Below are 27,785 nucleotides of genomic sequence, written 5' to 3' on the forward strand. Positions count from 1 at the left end.
ATATCAGCTCAGCTGGGAGATGCAGCTGTAGCCAGATATGTAGAGGAAGGTGTGGTTTGTCCTCCCAAACTGAGGAAAGGTCTTTTCAGCACATCTGTGATGGATAACATCGACCATAATCCCTCTTCCACAACGGCGACCACATCATTCCATGGAACCAGCATATCCATCTTTCAACATACAACATCAGGAAATCAAGGAGAAGTACGGGAACCAATTCTAATTAAGAATACCAAAGTAAAGAAAGTCCCAGAAATCCCCGACTCGTATACAAATGTCTATCCTGCGTTCTTCACAACAAAGAACCCTTCTCCTCCCAAAGGCAAAGTTGCATATGAATCAGTGTTTTTTTTTATCAGTGTTTTTGCTACCCTCCAAGACGCAGGCATGGAAATGCTGTGGGTTGAATTTGGCCAGGATCAGTTTATTAAGTGGTTGCCAATTCATGACATGGTGGCGAATCTTGGCCCAGACAAATCCAGTGGCATGCTGTTCTTTCATGCCTTCACTGGCTGTGATATTCTGTCAGCTTTTCGCGGAAAAGGCAAAAAAACTGCATGGCAGGCATGGGAGGTTTCCCCTCAAGACAGTGACTCCCGTCTTCAAGAAGTTAAGTCAGTACCCACCAGTCATGGAAAATGCAGACTACAACGTCCTTCAGAAGTTTGTCATCACCATGTATGACAAGAACAGCACTATGGACAAAGTTGATGAGGCACGACTGGACTTGTTCGCTCGGAAGCAAAGGTCTTATGATGCCATTCCACCGACAAGTGCAGCTCTCATACAGCATGTCAAACGGTCTGCCTACCAAGCAGGCTGCATATGGGGCCAGGCAACAGTGTGCAAAATGCAAACTGAAAGCCCTGCTAACTGGGGGAAAGATGGTGAGGTCTGGCAAGTCTTTTGGACGACCATTCCACCCATTGCCCAGAGTTGTCAGCAGTTAACAAAATGTGGCTACAAGACGGAATGCCGAGGGCAATGTAAATGCTATCGCTTCAGTCTCAAGTGTACAAAGTTGTGTGCATGCAAATGTGAGGACTAAATGATTGACTAATCCACCACGTGAATCAAAAGATAAGAATTTCCTGCTGTATATGCTATATTATTCTTCATTTTTTTTCTTTTTTGCAAAATGTAGCGCTAAAAGAGCCTGTCGTCATTTAATTCCAGCCATATCATCTTAGTTTTCAATAATTACGATTTTGTAAGTGCAGAAATGGATTTTTCTAACTCAAAAACATATATTTCGATGCATAGAACGTTAAAATAGCATTATTCCATCAAAATTTAGCTCAAACACAGATTCAAACCACTTCAAATGGTGGCCATCTTGAAAAATGGCGGCCATTTTGTTTTTCAATGTGGATAGCGTACTTTTCTGAGAGAATAGGTCCTGGAGCACATGTATACCAAATTTGGTGCTTGTACCACCAAGTGAAAGATTATTTCAGTAATCTGCTACACATGAAGGGAAGAAGGTATTGACGGATTTATTAAATCTGGTATTGGTGTGGTGCAGGTATGATGGGCCGAATGGCCTCCTCCTGCGCATAATTTCCTTGTAATTATTGTTCTCCCTGGATCCTGCTATTTCCCTTTTGATAACCCAGCATTGGCCTCCACACCCAACACACATTCTAGCTTTCCCTCCGATTTCTCCATCTCCGTGATTGTTGATGGTTCAACATCTATCCCCTTTCCCATCAACACCGGTGTATCTCAGGGTTCCGTTCTGTCCGCAACACTCTACCTTCTTTTTATCAATGACCTTCTTTCTTCCACAAATAACCAAGTGCACTCGTATTGCTGATGACTCAACATTACATTCCTCCATGTCTTTCCCATCTGCTCCATCTTCCCTCACTCGATCTACATCTCGTTTCATCACAGCCACCTCTTTCAATTCGGATTTGGACAAGATCTCCCAGTGGGGCAAATGTAATCAAGTTGAGTTTAATGTTTCAAAATCTCAATTTCTTCTCATCTCTCTTTCTCTCTCTAAAACTCCTCTCAACTCTCCAATCTCCTTTGAAAGCTCTACAATTACACCATGTGATACAATAAACCTACTAGGTATTACTCCAGCATCAAATTTATCCTGGAATTCACACATGAGGCAAAGAGCTAAGTCTGCCTCGAAGAAATTAGGAGTCCTGTTCAGATGTCGAAGATTCTTCTCCTCTGAACAGTTGCTCCAACTATGCGGTATAAATGATTGGTTTGTCCTTGTATGGAGTACTGCTCTCACATCTGGGGAGGTTCCAGCTCCACATACTTACTGGACAGAATTGAATCCAAAGTTATTCGACGTTTCAACTCTCCTAATATGACCTCAAAACTCGACCCGCTCAAATTACGCCACATCGTGGGCTCTTTCTCTTTTCTACAGATATTACTTTGGTTTCTGCTCACAAGAACTTGCTGCTTGTGTACCTCCACCATGAGCGAGACCAAGGAATCCTCGACAAGCCACTACATCACATGATTATTGTGTGGCCATTGGCAACTCAAGGGTGGGCCGTTACGATGTTTGTTTCTTCCCCTGCACTTCCAAACTCTGCAACTCTTTACCTTCTTATGTCTTCCCAAACACTTATGACCTTTCCCTTTTCAAAAAGCAGATTTTTTTTACTTCCTCAAAAACTCTTTGACTATTCTCTCTTTCCTTACTTTTCTATTCATGCAGTTCTTTTATTTAAGGCTTGGCCTCGATGAGGACTATTCAGTCCATGCCTGAAGCCTTCAACATTAAAAAAAAAAAACCTTCCGCCGAACCTCAGGCCATCTGCACAGTCCTCCATGCACGCCTGGCAGTCTGGCGTGTATGTTACGCGGTGCCCTCTGACACCTTTTCTCCAATGCTCGTAGAGGACACTGCAAATTTACCTCGCTGGTAAATAGGCTTCGCCCTTTCTATAGGCTTCACGGGGAACATGTCTCCCTAAATATATCTTATGGCCTCCTCCTTTCTTATAAGGCTTAATGGGCTGGGCTGGGGATATGGCTCACGGGGAAGAAGGCTTTAGTGTGAAGGGCATTCTGGTGCTGGGTGTACACTGGGCCCAAGCAGACAAGAGAGCTCAGAGGGGCCGGGGTTTTGTGTGAAGTGGGGCCGAGTGTCCGCGAAAAGGACTCGTGGCACCACGTGCCAGAGAGGACACTGGTAGGGGAGGTGGGGGGAAGGGTGGGTTAATTCCAGCAGCATGGCATGCCATGACAGACAGCAGGTAAAGGCCTGCAAGGAAAGCCCACACCACCCAGCCAAGAGATTGTGCAAAGAAAAGTGCAGATGGATCATTTGAGAGCGAGGCCCAAACTGTGAGGGCACCAGCACGTGAAATCATGGGTAAAGTTGTTACAGAGAATCACTGTTTAGGGTGGGAGGGGGAGGCGGATTAAAGGTGAAAAGAGAAAATGTATTTTGCAAATGTTAGTATTTATATAGATGTTTATCGTTCACACCATTTTTGATATCTGCGGCTGCTGGAGATGACCTGGTAAGTGGTATATGCGGGGACTCAGAGTCCCAAATTTGTGAGTGTAGGGGTAGGAACCCCCCCCCCTCTCCCTCTCCCAGCGGCCTTGCGATCACATAGGACACTTCTGCTGGGAACCAGGGCCATGATAGCGTCGGGGGAGGGGTTTTCTACGAGGTATAGGGGTGGGAATGGGGGTGGAATACAGAGAGTTCATGAACTTCACATTCACCGAGCAGGAAGAAGAAGAAGCCCTTTAGTGCATCCACCCCCATCCCAGCCACATAAATTGTTCAATTGCATCCGAATGTAGATGTATAAGTTACATGTATTCATGAATGAATGCATAGAATTAGCGGAGCGACACATTTGATTCGGGTTGAATACTGCTTTGAATTTTGTACATGTGGATTTTTAATCTACAGTGGGGAGTTGTCTTGTATGATAAATGGGGTCATGCCAAATGTTGCTCCCCTTTTCTAATGCACACTTGGGAGAGTTTGAAGGAGGGTGGGGGTAATGTTGGGGAAATGGCTTATTGGAGTTAATCTACCGATGATAAAACACAATGTGTATTTGTATGTTTGTGCATTTGTCTGTCCCCCTTCATAAGGATGATTTAATGATTTAAGAAGGGGACTCAATCTTTTAACACGGACTGTGTGTTCATGACGGTGTATTTTTCAGGACCAAAAAAACAAAAAAAAAAACTTGAAAAACATTTTTCATGAAAGTAATTACATCTCTTCTATTGGAATTGTAGATGGTCACTTGCAATCGGGCTTCAAGGCCAGTGTACAGAATCGTTTTCTTAAATAATAAATACAAGGCACAGGGAGGTGAAATTCACTGCACGTGATATGTAACACGCAAAGAGTAAAACGAGTGTTCATTTAGGTACACAGGATGTCAAATAAATAAATAAGATCCTCCCTCTAGGTCTTCAAAACAGCTGTTCACCACCATCTCATATCTTCCCCCCTCCAAATCCATGATCTTTTCTACTCCCGTTAATCCACTCCAAACCCACCTCCTTCAAATTCCCTGTTTTCCTTCCTGAAAGTCCATGTAGTACCACCTCCTGTCTCCTGCTCTCCTTGTTATATGTTCTGTGTGTTAGCTCTTATATGAGCCTTGACATTTTATCCAAAAAAAAGGCCTGAGGAGAGGGAAGAGGCTGCTGCCTGTCTGTCAGAAGGATGAGAGATGTCACAGTAGAGAGTGGAGTCATCAGCAGAGACAAAGATGATTTTCCAGAGAGTTAGTGAGATAATTGATGAAGATTAAGAATAATATGGGGCCAAGAACACTGCCTTGGGGTACTCCAGCCTTGACAGGGAGAGGATAAGAAAGGGTTCTGTTTTGAGCCCCACATTATTGACAAGAGTGGAGGAAGTCAGTAATCCAAGAGTGGAGTTGGCCTTGGATTTCATAGGCAAACAGTTTGGAGAGCAAGACAGGATGGCAGAATGTATCAAAAGCTCGAGATATGTCCAGAGAGACGGCCCTGATCTCAGGTCTGATATTGAGGCCTCCACCTTGGGCATGATACTTCTACTCTCCCAACAATGGTGGAGCGACCTGGTCTGAATCCAAATTTATGATCTGAGATGAGGCTGTTGGAGAAAAAGGAATGATGTTATGTAAACTGTGATGATGGATCACATGACCTGGCTGATCATTGGAAATAAGCTAATTGGTCTGTAGTCAAGGGGATCTGTTTTTGCAACTTTTTATGTAATGTTGTGATTCTGGCTGATTTCCAATTCCCCAGGTGGATTTCGGAGACCAGTCCTGAAGTGTGTATATAAACAGCGAATACGCGAATGTAGAAGCAGGTCACACTTTATGACCTGCAAATACACAGGGTCTGTGATTAGCGAATCCGCAAATAGTTGGGTCCAACAGGATAGATGTCAATTCTGAGTACAAGTCAGGGTCCGGACTTCCTGGAAAAAAGGTATCGACTTGTACGCCAAAAAATATGGCATACGAGTTTCATTGTCAGTGTGTGGTTGAGCTGAGCTTGTACATCACCCACCCCAACCCCTTCCTTTTCAACAGCTGGCTAGAACTAGATGGTAAGCCAGGTGAAAGTGAAACAACACGACAGGAGGGTAATTTTTAGGAAATGTTCTCGGGGAGAGTTTAAGATGAGTTTGTTTTAAAGTAACATCTCAGAGTCTTATCTTTGTTTAAAACGGGTTTTGTTTCTCTACAGATCCTATAATGGTGGTGAAGGTGGAACCTGAACCTACAGGTGTTTTTCCCTCACAAGGTAACAATGTACACGTTGAAGATAACGATGCTGGATGATAGGAATGACCTGACGGGTTGTGGTGAGTTTGGTTTCTGACTCCATTGATGTTGTTATAGATTTAAATGAAGAGCTGAAGGTGAAACTTGAACTTGGGGAGAATTGTTCTTCACAAGGCAAGTCCAGCACGACATTTAACCATTGAGTTACAGATTTTAAATTAACCTTTCAATTTCTTATTTGTTATTTTATAAACGATAAAACTATATAAATTCCCACAAGATGTACTCGGTATTTTGCACCCTCCAGGGCCCTGACGTCCGTCCATTTCTCCATAGATGAAACGAGTCGAGTGAACTCCGGAGGTTTCCATGGTAACGTTCCTCCGATGTTGGACGGCACTCAAGTGAAGAAAGAGCCGGGTGACGATCCCCTCTCAGCAGAAGGTGAGCGATGAATGAAATTCTGAATCATTCCCAATTGTTTTTAACCAAAGGAATGTTTTATTACTCCCTTTGTTGCATTCAATTTTGCCTAAAACATTGTAGAAGTACAAAGCCTCATTGTTGATGTTCGGGAGCTCATTTTGTTTATAGTTGCAGACACATAAGAAACAGAGAAGTTGTTATGTCATGTTTTTGGATGTTTATTTGTTTTCTCTAAAGAATACTCTTGCCGTGCTGTTGTTGTTTCTCAAATTTCCACTGTTATTTTTATATCCTGTTCTATGTTCTGGCTCTTCCATGAATCTCAACGTCCTCTTTTTCTCAACATGATTACGAAGAGAGATCCACCTTCCAGACCAGTGGTGCCAGTAGTTAAGGCACATCCATTGATAAAGAAGGCACGACATTGAATCTACTAATCTTGTATGGTTATTCCTCGTTTAATGCAGTAGTTGCATTCCGAGAATTTACCACGTTAGCTGAAAACACATGAAACTTTTCGATATCTGAAAACATGTGAAACTGGAAGGGCACTCAGTGGAGTGCATACCTCAGCCAGTCTGATTACTTTGTTTTGTATCCCACTGATAGGCTGGATCTGTATTCGGACATGAACTAAAATTTAATGAGCTTGTTCTGGCCACCTAACCAACTCATCCACCAAGTTGTTTTTGAATCTATCCACAACTTTTTGAGAGATCATGCTATATTTCATTTTTGGCCCCATCTCCCAATGGTGAAAACCCACTTTAAAAATTCAGATGAAGATCCTGATTCAGATCTTCAACAAAATATAATCATTTCACCCGTGTCACATACTCAAGTTCTCCACCAAATTTTGTCCGATTCCGTTCACAACTTTTTGAGATATCCTGCAATATGTTCGTTTTTGGCCTTATCTCCCAATGGTAAAAAATCACTTCAAAAATTCTCAGATCCAGATCCGGATCCGGATATTCACCAAAATATAACAATTTCACCCTTGTCACATACCCAGGCTCGCCACAAAATTTCGTCCAAATCCGTCCACAACTTTTTGAGATTTTTTGTTTTTTAATTGCCACACTACAAAGAATGGTTAAAACATCGGATAGTTTTTCAAAACAATCTCGTGTTTCTCTGTCCTTTATTATTATTATTATTATTATTATTATTATTATTATTATTACTAGTGCGTGCCCGTACGCATGTGCGTGGCCGTACGTGCAAAAAAAAATAAATAATAATAATAAAGAAGAATCGTGACGTCATAGCACCACGTCCTGTCATTGGTTTGGTAAATAAATGGCCATAACTTGGGAACCACTTGTCCGATTAATATTGTGACGTTCACGGGACTTGAACAGTCCCGCCAACGTAGAATGAGCCGAAACGATGGAGGCGGTTTATTTTTTATAACCCAAAGATGGCGGTTTTAATCGCTCTACAGCAAACGGGACGAGGAAGGTGGCACGAGTCGCTTTTCACTGAGTTAATAATGTTTATTTCTCTAACCAGAAATAATAATAAGACTCGGCAAGAGGAGGGATCCGGGGCGTTTCAACGGGATGGTGGTGTGGGTTCGGGCGTGGGGAAAACACAAACAATTCCAATGGATATACAAATCTCAAACCCTCTAAGGCGCCAGGTGTACACACACACACACACACACACACACACACACACACACACACACACACACACACACACACACACACACACACACACACACACACACACACACAACGTAGCTGGTGGTCAGGCTTGCCCATGGTGTCGACGCAACAGTCACTCGATTGGCGCCGGACGAGCTGGCGTTGCGCTCGTCAGGGGCAGGAGACACCGTGGTGCTGTTCCTGGTGGTGTCGACCTCCTGGTGTAGGCCCAAGACCGCTCACAGCCGCCAGGGAGCCAGTTCTGGCGCCAAGATGCGAGCAGGAGAGGGAGGCAGGTCCGCCCGCCGTTCGGTCCCTTACTCTGAGCCAGCAAAACTCCAGAGCCAACCGAGGTGAGGCATGAGGCACAGCAAGGCCACGAGACACGACGAATCGAGGAACGAACCAGCGCAACGAGAGAGCGCGCTCCGAGACCAACAGCTCGACCAGACGCTTTCTTTTTATGACTCTTCTTCCGCTTCTTTTCCCGAACAGAACCTTTTTATACTCGAGTCCTCGTCACTTCCAATCGAGCCCTTTTATTGGCCCTCTGCCGTCGCCTTCCGCCAATCGTGATCACGGGGCGGAGCCATCCGCAGCACTGTCCTGTTACGTCACGGCAAGCCTACAGGGAATACTAAAAGGGTTTACGCATACACACTTACCCTAACCCGTCTCCCTATCTAATTACGTGACAATTATCATTTCCCCCTTAAAGAAATGGACATTTACTAGACAACTTATTGCTACTTATTACATCGAGATCCTGGTAAACTTGAACAGTATGGCATACCTAATTAAACATCCTAATTACCCTTTGAATGCATACCCCCCCCCCCCTCAGACGTAACAATATCAAACCTTGAAAAGGCACATACTCAGGTCCCCAGCAATATACCTGGCAAGTTTCACTTTGATGGGACCAGTGGTTGTTGAGAAACAGTGGTCACAGACAGACACACAGAGATTGCTGGAATTATAGATAGATTATGATTATTACTATTTTTATTTTCCCCCCCCCCTTGCATTGCAGAGGCACGGATGGAACATCCTCTCAATTTGTGTTCAAGTTGGTCTCGCTCTTTTTCAAGCAACGCTATTTTGAAAAGAAACATGTACAGGAGAAGGGGAACCTCATTTGCATTGAAGAATTTTGAAGTGATTCACACCGGTGAGAAAGCACAACAATGTACTTTTTTTGAAAAATCCGTCACTACTTCATCTGCTATGAAGATGTATGAGACCACTCGTACTGATGAAAAGCTGTACAAGTGCGCTCTTTGTGAAAAATCCTTTACAAACTTGTTTTTTCTAAAAACACACAAGCTCGACCACAATGGACAGAAACCACACAAGTGTTCCTTTTGTGAAAAGGCTTTCACAACTTTTTCTTATGTAAAGATACATGAGATGATTCACACTGGAAATAAACCATACAATTGCACTTTTTGTAAAAAAGCATTCCGAACTTCAACTCACCAACTTGTACATGAGAGGATTCATACCGGTGAAAGGCCTCACAAGTGTGCTGTTTGTGAAAAGCGTTTTACAACTTCATATTATTTGAAGATGCATGAGAGGATTCATAGAGGTGAAAAGCCATACAGGTGTACTGTTTGTGCGAAAGCTTGCACGACTACGTATGCTTTAAAGAGACATGAAATGATTCACTTGACAGAAAAGCCACACAAATGTTTAGTTTGTAAGAAATCTTTCATAGGTGCATACGATCTGAGTATTCATTTGATGGTTCACACCGGTGAAAGGCCACACAAGTGTTCCGTGTGTGAACGAACCTTCAGGTACTCCTCTCAACGAAATGTGCACGAGAGTAAACACATGAGTGTTAAAAAGCCCCACAAATGTTCATTTTGTGAAAAATCCTTTACATCTTCATCCTACATCAAGAAACACGAGATGATTCACATGGGAGAAAATCTACACAAATGTTCTGTTTGTCAAAAATCCTTTATAGCCCCATCTAATTTAAGGAAACACGAGATGACTCACAGTGGAGAAAACCCGCACAAATGTTCATTTTGTCAAAAATCTTTCACGTGTTCATCTTCTCTCAGGAAACACGAGATGATTCACAAGGGCGAAAAGCCGCACAAATGTTCTGTTTGTCAAAAATCCTTTATAGAATCATCGGATTTGAGGAAACATGCGATGACTCACAGTGGAGAAAAGCCACATAAATGTTGTGTTTGTCAAAAATCATTTAAAGCCGCATCTGTCCTAAAAAGACATGAAATGATTCACAGTGGAGAATACCCACACAAATGTTCATTTTGTAAAAAATCTTACACGTGTTCATCCTCCCGCAAGAAACATGAGATGATTCACAGGGGAGAAAAGCCACACAGATGTTCTGTTTGTCAGAAATCCTTCATAGAATCATCCGATCTAAAGAAACACGAGATGACTCACAGTGGAGAAAAGCCACACAAATGTCTTGTTTGTCAAAAATCCTTTATTGTCTCAGCCGAACTAAGGCGACATGAAATGATTCACGGCGGAGAAAACCCACACAAATGTTCATTTTGTAAAAAATCCTTCACTTGTTCATCTTCCTGCAAGAAACACGAGATGATCCACAGGGGAGAAAAGCCGCACAAATGTTTCGTTTGTCAAAAATCTTTCATAGAATCATCCGATCGCAAGAAACACGAGATGACTCACAGTGGGGAAAAACCACACAAATGTTCATTTTGTAAAAAATCTTTCACGTGTTCATCTTACCTCAAGAAACATGAGATGACTCACAGTGGGGAAAAGCCGCACAAGTGTTCTGTTTGTGAAAAATCCTTCACGAGTTCATCTTACTTCAAGAAGCACGAGATGATTCACAGAGGTGAAAAGCCACACAAATGTTCTGTTTGTGAAAAGTCCTTCACTGCGTCGTGGACATTGAGGGTACATGAAAGGATTCATGCCTATGTGAAACCATTCAAGTGTGTTGTTTGTGACAAAGCATTCAGATATCCTCGTCAACTAGATATTCATGAGAAGAATCATAAAGGATAAAAGGCACGCAAATTATTTTTTTTGAAAAGAAAACTTTCATTACATTATCACAATTTGAAGAAATGTGAAAGTATTCCTCAGGATGGAAAGGCACGGCAGCTCTTTACATTGTCGTTTTACTTAAATAAACATGAGATGATCCACGAGGGTGAAAATCCTATCGTGTTCTGTTTGTGATAAAGTTTTCACAACTTTGTCTAACTTTAAAATACATGAGTTTAATCACACTGTTAAATCATCACCTCATTTGCATCTCAACTGCACAAATACATCATCGAAGATTAGAGAGAAAGAAGTTTCTTGGCAAGCTAGACACCAACCACTTCAAGACCAGGAGGTAAATGACTCCAGAATGTAAAATTGAACACAAATAAAGCTGATTGGAAAATATGATTGGACATCACTGTGAGGTATTTATTTTATCTTGTATTCAAAGCTTGGTTCTTGGAAGAATTATATGGAGGGAGAAAGGCTGCTAAATATGATTGGGGTAACAGGTGAACAGAGCAATGAATGAACAGAAAAGAAGGATAAAACAAAACCAAGATTGGGACTTGCAACTAAGAAGGAGGGAATTCAAGAGGGTTCATTGCAGTTGAAAAAATTGTGGATCATGATGTAAGAAGACACTATGTTTGCTGTGTACCGGTTGGTAGCTTGAAGCTGTCGAGGGAAGAGTGAGCTAAAACTGATTGAAGAAGGTGGTTCCACAGGGGAGAAGAAAGATAAGGAAATGAGTGGAGGTCAGCAAAGGCAAACATGGATTCTGTTGTTTAAGGGATGTGTAAATCCTACATGGTCTGGGTGGGTTGGAGAGTGGAAAAGCAGAGGGAGCAAGAAGGGAGGCAGGAGAAATAAACGGGAGACAGACAGACTTTAGGACTTCTCTGGAGTTGCCACAATCTGGAGTTAAGTGGTGCATATATTTTAAAACCAACATCCACATTAAAGGAGGGATCGGGGATCTCCTGTTCGTGAACATGTGAAGGTTTAATGACCCCAAATTCATTTGCCACTGTGGATCATTCTTAACCCACTGTGCACTGGAGATTCCACTTATTTTTGTACATCTACCCTGAGATATTCTTCTTTGCTGAACTTCCTCAACAATTCGTTGGACCTGCATGTCAGACATTGAACTTCACTTGTTATCTCCAGGGTTATATAAACGTTGCTCCTTGTATTCCCTCGTTCGTGCCATTTTGGGGAGGTGTGTTGACCGATCCATATCCTCAGAGCTTATTCGTCCCTCGGTCCAACCTCTAATATTCTTCAACCACATCGTGCTTTTCAGCTTGGAGTTCCCGTCTTCATTATCTGTGGTGCAGATTTACTGGCTGACTCGGGTTCTTCTTCAGGCTTTGGTGATTCGGAGATTCACCTTCTGAGGACTTTTGAAGCGTGACTGCCTGTGTTGGCTTCACCATTTGTGCATACCCTCAGGACTTTGATCCTTTCAACGGGGCTCAACGCTGAGCTATCACCCATTTTAACCTGATGAACATGGTGGCAGAGCACAATAATTGTGCACTTTCTTTTTTTTTAAATACATTTTCGTGGCTCGTATGAGAGCTTACACACTACGCACAGCAAGGGGGGCATAAGATTTGTGATTTTGGTAGTTTTACCAGAAGGGGGTTGCTGGCAGACCTTGAGCGCCCTGCGGAAATATGGGGGGGCAGACATATTGCAGACAGAGCAGGGGGGCGAGACCGGAGAGGAGACGGTAGACAACAGACCACTGACCTGCCTGTGGTGAGAGAGTGAGAGGCCCAAAGACTCAGCCTCATCGCAGGAGATACCAATGATCCTGAATGCCTTGGTTTCCACAGTGTGAAGCTGAGAAAGGTGAGAGGCATGAGCACCAGCCCAGAGGGGAGAACAGTACTCCATCAGGCTGTGGACGAAAGCATTGTGCGTGGTCAGGAGCTCAGGTGGGTCAAGGAAGGACTTTGCATGACGGAGGATTCCCAGTCAGTGACTGCCTTTGGAGGAAGGGTTGGAAATGTGGCTTTCCCAGGAAAATACTTATACAAATACTTATATACAACTTATCTTTTCTACCCCCGATAATCCACCCAAGCCCACTTCCTTCATTTCTCCTGCTTTCCTTCCTGAAAGTCCCTGAAATGTCCATCCTCTCTTCGCCATGTTCCCCGTCCCATCCCCATCCCTCTCCCTTCCACAGTTCACCTAATGTGTCTGTTCCCCACTGTTTTGTCCCTTCCACTCCCGCCCCTCTTGTCTCATGCCTCCTTGCTGTGAGTTGTGTGTTAGCTCTCATACGAGCCTCGACCAAGGTATACAAAAAAAAATAAAAAAAATACCAAACTTTGCACATGTGTTAAGAAATGTATTTCAAATTATTTTAGATATTGAGGCCTCTTGAAATAACTTCATCGTGGCCATTTTCCAAGATGGCCACCTAGATGGTTCTCAAGTATATAAAATAGGAGGATGGTCGCTGGTCTGGAGGTATCCTGTGTGATAGGTGAATATGAGAATGCTATTAATCAGAAGAATGGGATATGGACACACAGCATCATGATCAGATAGCAAGCATTCATGCAAGTTATTTGAAAGATGGCAATGAATGCGAAGGAAGAACTTAGTAATCCATTAAATTAGGAAAGTAACGAAATTATCATTCTTGATACAAAGGAGATTGCTGATTCTTCTGTAGTAACAACCGTGCAAAATACACACAAAACAGGAAAAAAGCCATTTGATGCCTTCACCAAGGAACGCCTCATAGAGAGAACAGTTTCCATTCATTATACCATCAGTTGTACAGTAGTATCAGTATGAGAGTTCTGGGACACTCCCATTTTATACTGAAGTGATTGGGAAAGAAGGAAAAACAATTTGACCATCGTTCCAAAATATGTGGCGTATTTCTCCCTCTCCACAAGACTCATGATTTCATCTTAAATAAGTTCAGTTATTAATTGGTCATTAGCTTGTGAACAATGATCCCATGAGTTATTCTGTGTAATAAGCCCCACTAGACTCAATGATCCAGTGCCTGCCTCATTTCATGAGTTTCTGTATCCCAGTGTTTATGTGTCCCACATTTTATATTCATCAGGCTGCAGAAGGGGGAAAAAAACTCTATGTTCTCTAAAAACTCTATATTTGTTCTATGGGGCTATCCATAAGTCTATTTTTTTCAGAAATATCCCATTATATCTCAAAGTAGGAAAACATCTGAGATATTTTTGTGAAATCAGAATGTGAATTTCTTTTCTCATCTTCAAAATAGAGAAGATCAATGTGTGTTTTATCATACTTATGTTTTTTCAAAACGCTTAACACCTCAACTTTGTTTTTATCTGTTACTGGTGTCGATCAGATTGCTACGCGTTACAGAGATTGGCGTCACAGATTTGCTGTATTGTCATGATTTACACCAATCATAATACAAACATTTCTTTTCTTAAAACTTATTTGTAATATTGGTGATATTATATTTATTTGAAATTTGTTTGTAATATAAAAATGTCCAAGTGGTTGAAATGGTCAAGGGTCTAAGCTGTCTAATCTGTCTGAAGGGTGTAAGGGGTCGAAATGATGTTAAGGTCTAAGGGGTCTAAAGGGTTATCGGGATCTTTTTGGTCTTATGGGTGCTCAGGGACTTTTCGGTCCTCGGAGAGTTTTGGGTATTTGGGGTCTTTTGGGTCCTTGGGGTCTTTTAGGCCTTTTGAGTGTTTGGGTTCTTTGGGGTTTTGAGGTGTCTTATGGGTCTTGGGGGTCTTAAAGGGTCTTCAACGGCCGAAGGGGTCTCAGCAGTCTAAAGCGTTGAAACATACATTCCAATAGTACGTAATTCACAGACGTATGTGTGTGAAGTGAGGGTGCAACTGATGTTCAGACAGTACATAATTAATATACATATGTGCAGTCTGCAACCGACTTTCAAACAATATGTAATTAATAGACATATAGTCACACAACTTCACTGTGAAAGAAACATTCCAATAGTATGTAATTTATAGACGTTCATGTCGTCTGCAACTAACGTTCAAACAGGACATGATTAAAAGGCATATGGTCTTCACTGACTGACAGGCGGCTTCGCGGATGACCGGACGGCATCACCGCGCTTTTCGTTTATACATATATATATATATATATATATATATATATATATATATATATATATATATATATATATATATATATATATATATATATATATATATATATATATATATAATCTTCTTCTTTCGGCTGCTCCCGTTAGGGGTCGCCACAGCAGATCATCCGTTATGATTTGCATACTGATTTGGCATAGGTTTTACGCCGGATGCCCTTCCTGACGCAACCCTTGTCGCCTCTTACGACACAGGGATAAGGATTGGATTTCGCCATGATTCCGGGCTGCCCTACACTCTCTCATAGCACGGCCCAGCACGGAGCTCCCGTCCTCAAGCGATCCTCCAACCCAAGCCTCCGAGTAGGCACATTACAGGCGCATGCCACTACGCCCGGTATATTCATATCAATCTATATATGTATATATGTATATATAAATATCTATACATATATACATATACATATATATATATATATATATATATATATATATATATATATATATATATATATATATATATATATATATATATATATATATATATATATATATATATTCCATAGATGTTAATGGACTTATTTATTATTCATTTCTTCAAATTTTGGAATACAGTACACTTTAATGATATCGGAATGGTCAATCCATCAACTTTTATGGTATTTTCATACTTCTTGTAATTCATTACTCTTTCTGTTTTTTGATATGGAGGGATACAAGTGAGCAAGAACAGATCAGAGAAAACATTTATTATCTTTATTTTAAATATTAATGACTGCCTTTTCAAGTTGTATTTCTCTCGGTAAATCTATCTATGAAGAAGCATTGAGAAGGTTAGATATCAGGATGTGTATATCTGAAAATAAATAAAACATTCACATTGAAACCACTTCCTTCAAAAGGGTTTTCATAATAACCTAATTAATATCTTTGTTTTGCTCTTGATATCTTAATTTGGTTCCGGTATTGGCTGAAGCGTGCGTTAAAGCAAACTAATGTTTATCTCTGGTTTGTTATCCTCATTGCCATTTGGTATCTAGTCTACAAAAGATATCAGTAAATGAAACTTGCTTTTCCTTTTATTTTGCTGAATATGCCAAGCTGAATAGAAGAGATTAGAGTCTTTCTTCTTCTTCATTTTCGTTCTGATCTCGGCTCAAGTGTGCGTCAAACACGAACAATTTCTTTTTAATATCCCGAACATCAATTGGGACTCTTGTTTTGTTGTATTGGGACTCTCTTGTATTGCAAAGCAATTCTTACTCTTGTTATTTACGAAATCTAAAGATTTCGTAAGTATATTGATGACCTCCTTCCTCTGTTTGTTACTTCGAAAATCTAAAGATTTTGTAAGTATATTGATGACTTCTGTCCTCTGTTTGTTTGTTTGTTTGTGTTTGTGTGTTTGTGTGTTTGTTTGTGTGTGTGTGTGTGTGTGTGTGTGTGTGTTTGTGTGTTTGTTTGTAGGCACGATAACTCGAGAACGGAAGAAGCTACCAATGTCAAATTACACCATGTGATTCAGGAGGGTGATGGCTAGCGCTGATTAGATATTGGTCAAAATCGGTCAAAGGTCAAGGTCACAGTGAGGTCAAACATAATTCCGTAAATTCATGTGGAGAAATGCAGTATTTTTGCTTCGATCGACGTTACGAGTTCGTTTTAACTTCGATTTTAATTGTGTCTTCGGTTTTTGCAATCGCTTAGGACGCTTAAAACTCGGTTGTCAAAGTTCTGGTAAAAATCGGATGTTTTGGAGACATTTTAAGATTGTATAAAAAATATTTCACTCACCGCGTCATGGGTCGTCACGTGGTGCAGCGCACTCGAGCAGAGGCGTCGTTGATCACGTAAAGGTTTTGCGTGTGCGCGCTGATGGTGTTTTCGATAAAGATGGTGTTTAAAAGTCATTTTTTTTATCCCAATAAACGTTATCGCCGCATGCCTGACTCGCTGAGCCGTCGGATTATGTAAAGATTGTTGGTGGATGGCCGAATATTATGGTTTTGTGACTTTGATAAAATAATATTAAATAATTGCGTGGAGAAATGGAGATTTTTGCTTCGGTCGACGTTACGATGTTTGATGGTTTGGTACAGAATCATCGTAGAAACTTCTGGTTTGCGTCGCTGCCTTCTCCAGAGACAGCTTTTATTAAACAAGGTCAGAGGTCAAGTTGACGATTTCGTAAGTACCAGTCTATGACTGCTTGTTTGTTTGTGTGTTTGTGTGTTTATTTGTGTGTGTTTGTGTTTGTTTGTAGGCACGATAACTCGAGAACGGAAGAAGCTACCAATGTGAAATTAAACCACGTGATTCAGGAGGGTGATGGCTAGCGCTGCTTAGATTTTGGTCAAAATCGGTCAAAGGTCAAGGTCACAGTGAGGTCAAACATAATTTCGTAAATTTATGTGGAGAAATGGAGTATTTTTGCTTCGGTCGACGTTACGAGTTCGTTTTAAATTCGATTTTAATTGTCTTCGGTTTTTGCGATAGCTTGGGACGCTTAAAACTCGGTTGTCGAAATTCTGGTAAAAATCGGATGTTTTGGAGATGTTTTAAGATTGTATAAAAAATATTTCACTCACCGCATCACAGCTCGTCACGTGGTGCAGCGCGCTCGAACAGAGGCGTCGTTGATCACGTTAAGGTTTTCCGTGTGCGCGCTGACGGTGTTTTCGATAAAGATGGTGTTTAAAAGTCATTTTTATCCCAATAAAGGATATCGTCGCATGCCTGACTCGCTAAGCCATCGGATTATGTAAAGATTGTTGGTGGATGGCCGAATATTACGGTTTTGTGACTTTGATAAAATAATATTAAATAATTGCGTGGAGAAATGGAGATTTTTGCTTCGGTCGACGTTACGATTGTTGATGGTTTGGTGCAGAATCATCGTGGAAACTTCTGGTTTGCGTCGCTACCTTCTCTAGAGACAGCTTTTATTCGACAAGGTCAGAGGTCAAGTTGACCATTTAGTAAGTACCAGTCTATGACTGCTTGTTTTTTTTGTTTTGGTTCTGGATTTTTAAACCCATTTTTTTTTCTTCTGTTAATGTGTTCTTTAAAAGCATCGTCTGTCCGTGTATTTCTTCTACATTATTTTCGTGTTTGCATGATTGAAAGTGTCTTTTATAACTGTTGTAAGCACATCTTTATTGAAAATTTTACAATGTCTTGTTTCTCATTCCAATGAATGAATTACATTAAATATATTGAATGTGTGTTTTTGTGATTCTCAGTGTTTCTCGAAATGTTTACAGTCTTTGTCACATACATCACAATGAGTTGTATTCACCATATTTAAAAAAAAAAATTCTGGAACTTATTTAAAGATACTTTTACACTTAAAATAAAAATTAGTGGGTACATTTTTGTGTTTTTATAGTTTGTTCTGTTTATACAATGATTTCTTAGGACTGATTTATCGATACTTTTTGTTTATACAATGATTTTAGTTGCCTTTGTTTATTGGTCTAATGAGTCCTCATGCTATTAAACTTTGAACAGTATGGCCTCTATTGATTGAGAACTTTGGGTTAAACAGACATGTTAGCCAGTATAATGATATCAAACAGAGGAGTGGGGCTTTGCCCTCACTTGGTTTTAAAAATCTTTGAGCCTATCGATAAATAATTTCAGACTTGAGCCAAATGTTGAAATGGGATATTATTAATCAAAAGCTCAAATGGTCAAATGGAATATTATTGATCAAATGTTCAAACGGGATATTTCTTTGAAAATCGAGATGGGGGTATACATTCCTGTGGGAGGAATAGGTATGATTTTTTACCCCTCATTTACTTCAATATAAAATATGTGATACATAAACATTGGCATTAATTGGTCAAATAGTTTTTCCTTTTTTCCCCCAAACTTCAATGTAAGATGGGATTGTCCCAGAACTCTCAGATTGATACTACTACCATTGTAAGAAACAAGTTCTTGTTTGGATCTCTTTCAACCAAAACAGCTGATAAGGGCAAAAATGTATGATCTCCATAAAGAGCAATGTGCAGCTCTTTTTGAGGCTGTATGTGGACGTCAGACATGTGATAGAAATTCTCAATTTCTTCTGGCACAAAAAAGCAAGCATGCCCTCCATCACTCTCCAAACAGATGGGGATGGGCCAGGCATCTACCTGGAGGATGGCCAGATGGAGGCCCCTGGAGTGGACGCAGTGACGTGCTGCTCTGGCGCATGCTCCCATACCTGACCTGGTACCCAGGGACAAGTCAGGGGACTATGAAGGTGGGGAGCTGACTGATTTCCGCATATATTTCGAGTCAAATCCACACCAAATTTTACTTGTGTCATAGTTGCCAACATTAAGGGAAGAAAAAGAGGAAAGGAGTAATGGTGTGAGGAAGCGACGCGATTGGGAGGAGGTCCCCCCCCCCTCCCATGATTGGGGAATTTTGTAATTTTAACCTTAAAACATTCTAAGACACTCTTTGATGCAAAATGAAAGCAGAATAATCATGTTAATTTCCTAATTCTTTTCAGGGGTTTTTTTTTTTAACCTGAAGCTCTTGAATATGTTTTGGACTTTGCATTGTACAACATACCAAAGGGGAAGGGTGTACCTGGTGCTGCCAGATAAAAAGTACCCAGTGATTTGAAATTATTTATCAGAAGGCGGGGGTTTCAGGACGTGTTGGAGATTGAAAAACCATGAAGTTATTGGCCTCATGGTTACCTTTTGCCTGTGGACTGGTGGCAGCACTGCTTCACCCACATCCCAATATACTCTTTATTGTGGCCCTTAGTCTCAACATGGCCTTCCAGGTCAATGTGCATTCACATAAAATCTTGCCAAGATTCTGAAGTACATACACGCAAAATTTGGGGCCTCTGGGTGCTATGGTTAAGCCATGAAAGAGGAATAAACAAACGCACAGACACTTGAAAGATTTGTAATCCCTTCAGAGCCATTTCCACAGCAATATTTTAGACACCATTGGACTTATTAATTATATGACTTGAAAGGAGAAGATATTTTAGGGTAATTTTATTTTATTCACAGGATTTACAAAAGACAAAATTCACAATCATACAGGAAAATGAAACCCATCCCTAACTCTATCACCCAAAACCCAACCCTAACCCTCACATTCAAGCCCAAACTCAACCGTAATCCCAACACTCCAAACCAAAACCCTAACCCTAAACCTCACATTCAAACCCCAACCCATCCCTAAACCCTTCTTTTTTTTTTAAACAGTTCAATAATACATGGTGAATATCAACTCAATAAAGTTCTCTCTTTTTTTCTTCCAGTTTTGTCTTGTGAACGAAGTTTCAGTTCTTTCAATTTTAAATCAGTAGAAAGGGGGATTCTTTCCAATGTATCGTAAGAATGTCTAAATAATTCCCAGGTCTTCCCAGCACTTTCTTGATATTGCTGAAAAATAATAAATAAATGCATTACTGACATAATATCGAATTAAGTAATATTGTTGTGGGCCGGGGTTCAGTGGCGATAAACGACCACTATGTGGAGCAGTGGAGTCGTCTCACCGAACACCCAGAATTTAGGTCGTGACTCGGATAAGTCCGAGAGTTCACGGATCCCTGAGTGGACCGTGGTCGCCAATATTTTGAAGGCGTGGGGTAGGGTTAATTGCCTAATTTCAATATACCTAAGTACCCACGTTGTCCAATTACTGGGGAAAACCACACCCTCGACGGACCTCGGGCGGAACGGACCGTTTACCGAGTCCGATCCGGGTGTAAACCGAGCAGGGATTACCAAGATCCGTCGGTCCAAATGAACAACTTACGGCACGAACGGCCTTACTATTTCTCAAGCCTGCACTGTGCTGGGTCAATGGAAGAAACGACAGGCTACGAACTGGAACATTTAACATGGGGATTTATTTTACAATAGGCAATAATCGGGAAGGGAGACACAGAGCAGAGTTATCATGAATAAGAAATGTAATTCACATTGTACAAGGCACTTAACAATTCTACTTACAGACAGGGCCCATGGACACACACACACACACACACACACACACACACACACACACACACACACACACACACACACACACACACACACACACACACACACACACACACACACACACACCCAAAATAAACTGGACCCATGGGTCTTTATTCGGTCGAGCCAGGCCGGGGTACCTTCCTGCCTCGTGCGGTCACACCAACTCCAAACCACCACGGTGGGACTCAAACTCACGACCCGAAGTCCACGGCCCACGAATGAGACCAAGCCACCACGACCGCAGACGAAGCCAATCGCCACCAAGACTGCAGATGCTAAGCAATCGCCACCAAGACTGCAGACGCTAAGCAGTCGCCATGATCACTCCTCTACTCTCTTGAGGTGGGAGCGGTTTCTTTCCTCACCACTCGCCTCCTGATTGGACGAGGTGCGGTAGTAGCTTTCGGCATGCTCGCCTCCCATTGGCTGGGGTGCGTGTGCGATGCTCACCCCTTCGCTCATTGGCTGGAGGAAACGTCCCACGCCCTTCCTTGGAGCGGAGCCTCGATCTTTGGCGATGGAGGCTCTGCCCACGCCTTCAGACAAAAACACATGGGCAATGGCGACCGGGTTGAGTCAGGGACGGTGCCGTTGTTGTTGTTGTTGTTGTTGTTGTAATGTAATAAACCTGACTATAAAATAACTCGCAGCGCACACACAAAATTCCCATTAGACAGGAGAGATTCTAACTATAAACACTAACTATATAAGTTATCGATAACTATATAAGTTATCGACATAACTAAGCTACGGGGACTGCTGTCTGTTTGTGTGCAAAAGGCTTCCAGATTCGAAACAATATATCATTCAATTAATTTTTAATCAACCGAGCTTACCTCTCATCAAGCACCATCCAACGAAGAACGACATTGATATGTTTATAACTCATAGTCTTCTTGGGAGAATACGCTTTCCAAGTCCCCAAAATATAACTCACCTTTTCAAGTCTCTTTTCTTGATTTTTCCTGAATTTCCCGAGTATCCAAGGTAGGTCTCACATTGTGAACCATCTAGGCAGACTCTTTTGCTGATTTCCCCGAATTTCCCGAATATCCAAGGGAGGTCTCAGATTGTGAGCCAGCGAGGCAGGACCCTTTTCCTGATTTTTCCCAAATCTTGTTGGTCGAATTTTGTTCTCATTGGTAGGGGGTAAATACTTTTGCAGGCCACTGTATGGACCCCTATAGACCCTTCAGAACGTTTAGTCTCCTTCGACCACTTAAAGGCTTAAACCCTTTGGACCTTTACACCTGAGACACGTTGGACCCCTTTAAACACACACCACACAAGCATCAAAGGAGTCTTCTTGCAATGTACAGACCACACTTTTTTCATCAAGTAATGTGCAAACTCTTCCCTCCCAGAGGGTGGGTACTCTCCTATTATCAACCCTCGTTGGACTTAGTCTGAAATGGGGACTTAGATAAGTCCGAAAAGACAAGATATGATGGTGGTGCAGATTCATTCTTGGATTCTCACAAATAGCTGGACCATTGCATTCAGTGTCGGCTAAGACAAGGAAACAAACGGGGAAGAAGCTCCTGTTTGAGTGGGGTGATCCCCAAGAGAAAGGCTCTCAATGCTTTGAAAGATGCACTCACGAGAGCTCCTGTTTTGGCATACCCATGGTTTGATCGAGACTTCATCAATATTGATGCTTCAATCAAAGGATTAGGTGCATGCCTGATGCAAAAAGATGATGATTGGGGAATTCATCCCATAGGTTATGGCAACTGGACTCTTCGTGTGACTGAGAAGAATTACCCGGATCTCTCAAGTTTCAAAATCGGGCTTTTGACATTGACGTGGGCTATAGCTGAAAAGTTTGGACCCCATACCCAAGGCTCACATTGTGTCATGTAGACCGACCATAACCCGTTAACGCATCTGAAAACAGCAAAACTTGGAGCTGCCAAGTTCAGATGGGCGGCACAGTTAGCGTCCTACAATATTGAGCTAAAGTATTGTCCCAGTCAGTTGAACAGATGCACTGAGTCGATGTCCTGTCAACACTACCATAGATGACATGGTTGTTGAACTGAGGGAAGTGGCTTGTTTTCTGGGTTTACATGCTGCGGCGATTGCAGATGTGAAAGTGATAGTTCCAGATGAGACTTCTCCAATTGGAGTAAGGTCATTGGTACTCCTGTCGTACTCTCATGAGGACCTGGCCAAGTTGCAGAAGGAAGGTGCTGCATTGGGCCTAGTTTGGAAATTTTGGAACCAAAAATGGCAGCCAGGTTTTGAATTTGACAGAGAGGTGCCTGAACTGACAGGTTTGTTTTGCGAGTGACCTCGTATCAGAGAACACAAGGGCGTACAAACTGTATCAATAAGTGGAAGACCAGGTGTTCGGCAAATTAAGACAACTTCTCACACCCAAAGTGATGCAACCACTGATGTTCGAATTGATGCATGACAAATGGGGCCACCAGGGCATTGGTCGAACTCTCAGCCTATTCCAGAAAAGGTGTTATTGGCCCAGGATACATAAGCAGACAAAGAAGTATGTAAATAACTGTTTCAAGTGCGTGACAACTAAGGCTCCTTCCCCGATGGTGAGACCACCGATGAGGCATTTACTTGCCTTTAGACCTCAGGAATTGTTAGCTATAGACTTTCTGAAACTTGACCGTGGGAAGCGAAGCATCAAGATGTGTTGGTGCTAACGGATGTGTTCACAAAATTTTCAATGGCAGTCCCATGCAGGGATCAGACTGCAAAAACAGTGGCGATAGCCCTTAGATATCAGTGGTTTGCACATTATTGGATGCTGACCCACATCCATTCCGATCAAAGGAAAAACTTTGAGAGCGAGTTGATCAGAGAGGTGTGCTGCTTATATGGAGTGAAGAAGTCTCATACAGCCCCATATCACCCTTCTGGGAATGGTCAAGTTGAGTGTTTTAATAAAACATTGTGCTCAATGCTGAAGTCACTTCACTCAACAGAGCGACGACGATGGCCAGAGCTGATTCAACAGTGGTATACATATACAATACTACATCACATGGATAGAGTGATGGGTGTTACCCCGTACCAGTTGATGTTTGGGCATGAAGTGGCCTTGACAGTCAATCATCTTCTGTCCAATTTAAGAAGTGATTGGAATGAGAACTATACCAAAACGAAAGCAGAATTGGTGAGGAGGGCCCATGAGGTGATATGTTCCAGGCTACAAACAGCATCCAAATCAGAAGAGAGAAGGCATGATGTGCGTACCCATGATGAGCCACTTGCTGTTGGACAACGGGTATTACTCAAGCGACAGGCTTTCACAGGACAACTCAAACTGAAGGATAAATTTGATCATACTCCATACGTTGTCGTGAGTAAGAATGAGGAAGACGATATTTTTGAAATACACTCGACTTCTGATAGTACCCTAAAGTGGGTCAACCGGAGATTGATTATCGCTGACCCACGGACTGAATTGGATGATGGGAGACCAGATATGGAAGAGGTTTTTCTTGATGTTGAGTTGGATGAAAGCTCTTCCGAGAAGTCTGAATCTTAGTCCGAGGTTGAGTATCGACAACTGGTACCGGGAGAGGGACATGATTGAAGTGAAACAGACTTCTTTCATGGCAGGTGCATCAGTGAGTCGGTCCACCAGATGTACCAAAGGCATTCATCCGAACCCTGCAAGGCTTCTTCGTTCTGTACTGATGCAGTGACCCAGTTAAAAAACGAAGTATTTGGAAAAAATGGGGTTAGTGTTTTCTAGTTAGGAATACCATTGATCATGGGATGATACAATCAAAAACTGTCAGCTGATCTTACAAAAATGATTTGATCATATGCACTGGATTTTAGTTTTGTGCTGTTTTTTTTTTAAATGGACAAGGATTGAAGGTACTACACTTAAACCCTGTTGGACGGGTCACCAACAAAACAAGCGGGGGAAGATGTCGGAAAGTGAAATGTAGTCCAGTGCATTCCTTTTACCCTTTCAGTTCAATGGAGAGAAGTAGTTCGTATTGAAATGTTAACAAGGTAATTAATTTAAGAGATGTGCAATTAAATAAAACATGATGCTATCGTTATTGCTTGTGGTGATGAGATTCATTTTGAACAAAGAAAATTTAAAGTGTTGGAGAGAAGTCAGACAAAGGAAGTTTATGAGATTTCTTGAGGGATGAGAATACACGTTGAGGTGGGGATAATCACTATCTGAGCATAGTGGATTTGTTGTACCGGTGATGTTATTTTGATTGTAATTGAATTTTGATTGTTATTGAAGAAGTGTGAAGAGAATTGAAGATTGTAGATATGGTGTTTTTATACTCCGCGTGTTGCAGGGTTCTTTTTCAATTCATTTGTTTGGTCTAAAATTACTGAATAAAATCCCTTCGGCTAATACCTGGCACCAGGACTACTTGATTGTTGTCAACCTGAGCACCTGCCGACAATACCATTCTGTTATTGAACATTATAAAAAAAATTACAGAAACAATTGAATAAAAATATTTATGCTAAATAATAATTAAAAAAAGAATGTAGGGATCAATCTAAAAAAGGGTTTAAACAAGATAGGGATTATGTTGGTTTAGAGAGTAGCTTACAGTATTGCCATCACACAACAATCCCCACAACACTGCCTCCTTTACAATTCAACAATTATTGCTTCAATCTTCTACAAACACTCCACTGGTTACAACAGGACTTGATTACTCTTGTCGTGTTGCCACATACGGAGACTCTACAAATTGGCAGCTCGACTACAATATTAATACCAGTATATAAACATCAACTTCTTACAAACTGTGTGCACATCTCTGATAACAGCATTCTATAATTATTACCTCCATCACTGAAGGTGAAGGAGGTTATGTTTTCACCCCTTTCTGTCTGTTTGTTTGTTTGTGTACAGGATATCTCAAAAAGTTGTGGAAGGATTCAGATGAAACTTGGTGGACAAGTTGGGTGTGCGACAAGGAAGAATCAATTCAATTTTGGTGAATATCCGAATCTGAAAATTTTTTTTAAGTGATTCTTCACCATTGAGAGATCAGGCTCAACTAATATATAGCATGATATCTTAAAAAGTTGTGGATGTATTCGGATGAAACTTGGGGGACACGTTGAGTTAAGTGTGTGACCATGACAAATTCATTCGATTTTGGTGAAGATCCGAATCTTGATCCGACTATTCCAAATTTTTAAGGGATTTTCACCATTGAGAGATCGGGCTCAATGATATATAGCATGGATTTAAAAAATGTATTGGCCAGATATGTTCTCATGGATCAGGCATTACGTGGTGGAGGTATGCGATCTACTGAATGCCCTTCTTGTCAGCATTTGTGATTGGTTAGTCTGACTTAATAAAAAAATAAAATAAAGTAGGAAAGACAACTGAAGTTGCAAGAACTCCCTGACATTGTAAAGGAGCTTCTTATAACTTATGCTGAAATGAAATATTGGAGCTTCTACTACTTCTAGCTCGACAAGAGTCTGGACTTATGTGACGGTAATACTACGAGATACTCTCTAAACTAACATCATCCCTATCTTGTTTAAAACCTTTTTTAGATTGTAGTTTTTCATTTAACACAAGCAAATACAATCTGTCGCTTCACTGACGGGTCAATAAAGTGTGTGTGTGTGTGGGCGGGGGGGGGAGAAAGAAAGCGAGAAAGAGAGAAAGAGAGAGACAGAGACATTTGACATTTTGTTCCTCTTTATTTCCAGGAATCATTGTGCACAAGGAAATCAGAAACCAAAGGCAAACATTTTACAAAGTTAAAATGAGGAAAGAGGTAGTACATAAAAACAAGGTAAAATCATAAATTAACTTTCAGGATACCATCAACAAGAGTTCATAATGATTCCTTCACACACTACTTCTTTAAAAACAACGTAAAATCACCGAGTTGAAATTCAAAGTGCAAACGTGATGTGATGAAGGCTTTAAAAAGATGAACTACATCATCATCAGAATTGTCAGTATTTTGCATTTTATGCTTCCTTGACAAGTATATAGCGAGTTTAGCCTCGGAAGACAAATCATTTGCTAAAAGACGCTCATTTTTGCATCGGTAAGAGATACTAAAACCGAAGATAAAAACACAATGTGTAAAAACAAGGTAAAATCATAAAAAGGGGGGCCAACCTTGGGCACTCAATAAAAATGTGAAAAAATATTTTCACTAGCACCACAGAAAGACACAATTCCATGTTACTCGAGCATATGTGACGAGACAAAACATTAGAGGGTAAAATGTAGTGCGCCAGCCGCCAATGCAAGTCTCCAGAGTGCTTGGCAATGGGCGCCTTATACATAACAAGCCATTGGATCGTAGTGGAAGGAGTAACCCGGGTTCTGCAGGTCTATCGGGAACAAGAGCTACAACACAAAATATAAACAATATGTTTTTCCATTGAGTTAAAAGGGATAAAACCTTGAAAGTGAAGTAAAAGTGCTGGAAAGGGGTGTTGGAGTCCATCTGTGGAGTCCATTTTAACCCGGACTGCTTGTAAAAACATAGAATTACAGAGAAAATTCTCCTTATGACTCGAATGGACCTATTCCCATTGGCCACAGCGACCTCGGCAACTGGCTTCCACTTATCAGGAAAAGGAGTTCTAAAATGTTTAACCTTAGTATATCCGGCATCAATAAATTTTTGCATAAAATTGCGGTCACCACGAACTTCTTTAAAAATAGGGTTTAAAAAAAATCTCGTTGAAAAATATTTTGAGAGTCGCTACTGTCATCACGGCGGACGGTGACTGCCTGCCATGCCTCCAGCATACTTCTATAGAACAGTGTACTGATGTGATGTCAACTTTCTTGGTGTTTATGAGAAAGAGTTCCTGATCATAGCCA

The 27,785-nt window shown here is 41.3% G+C and overlaps 1 protein-coding gene across 6 annotated transcripts in view; it reads left to right on the forward strand.

The window, feature by feature from the left end:
- Window positions 1–26,427, forward strand: part of LOC147009953 (uncharacterized) — a 38,872-nt gene extending 12,445 nt beyond the window's left edge. For 2 of the 6 annotated variants that reach the window (XM_085863228.1, XM_085863229.1), the window contains exons 4-7: window positions 5,704–5,760; window positions 5,859–5,915; window positions 6,078–6,185; window positions 8,853–11,244. In XM_085863228.1, the coding sequence (XP_085719354.1) occupies window positions 5,704–5,760; window positions 5,859–5,915; window positions 6,078–6,185; window positions 8,853–10,846 (2,216 nt within the window). In that variant the 3' untranslated portion in view covers window positions 10,847–11,244. Of the gene's footprint in view, window positions 1–5,703; window positions 5,761–5,858; window positions 5,916–6,048; window positions 6,186–8,852; window positions 11,245–12,140; window positions 14,942–19,058; window positions 19,192–25,826 lie in introns of those variants that run through there. The other 4 variants (XM_085863231.1, XM_085863232.1, XM_085863233.1 and 1 more) reach the window with 4 other exon arrangements.
- Window positions 26,428–27,785: the final 1,358 nt, after the last annotated feature.

The sequence above is a fragment of the Eptatretus burgeri genome, chromosome 17 (genome assembly GCF_056783735.1).
Source record: "Eptatretus burgeri isolate ZD-2024b chromosome 17, Ebu_testis_v1, whole genome shotgun sequence".
NCBI lineage: Eukaryota > Metazoa > Chordata > Myxini > Myxiniformes > Myxinidae > Eptatretus > Eptatretus burgeri.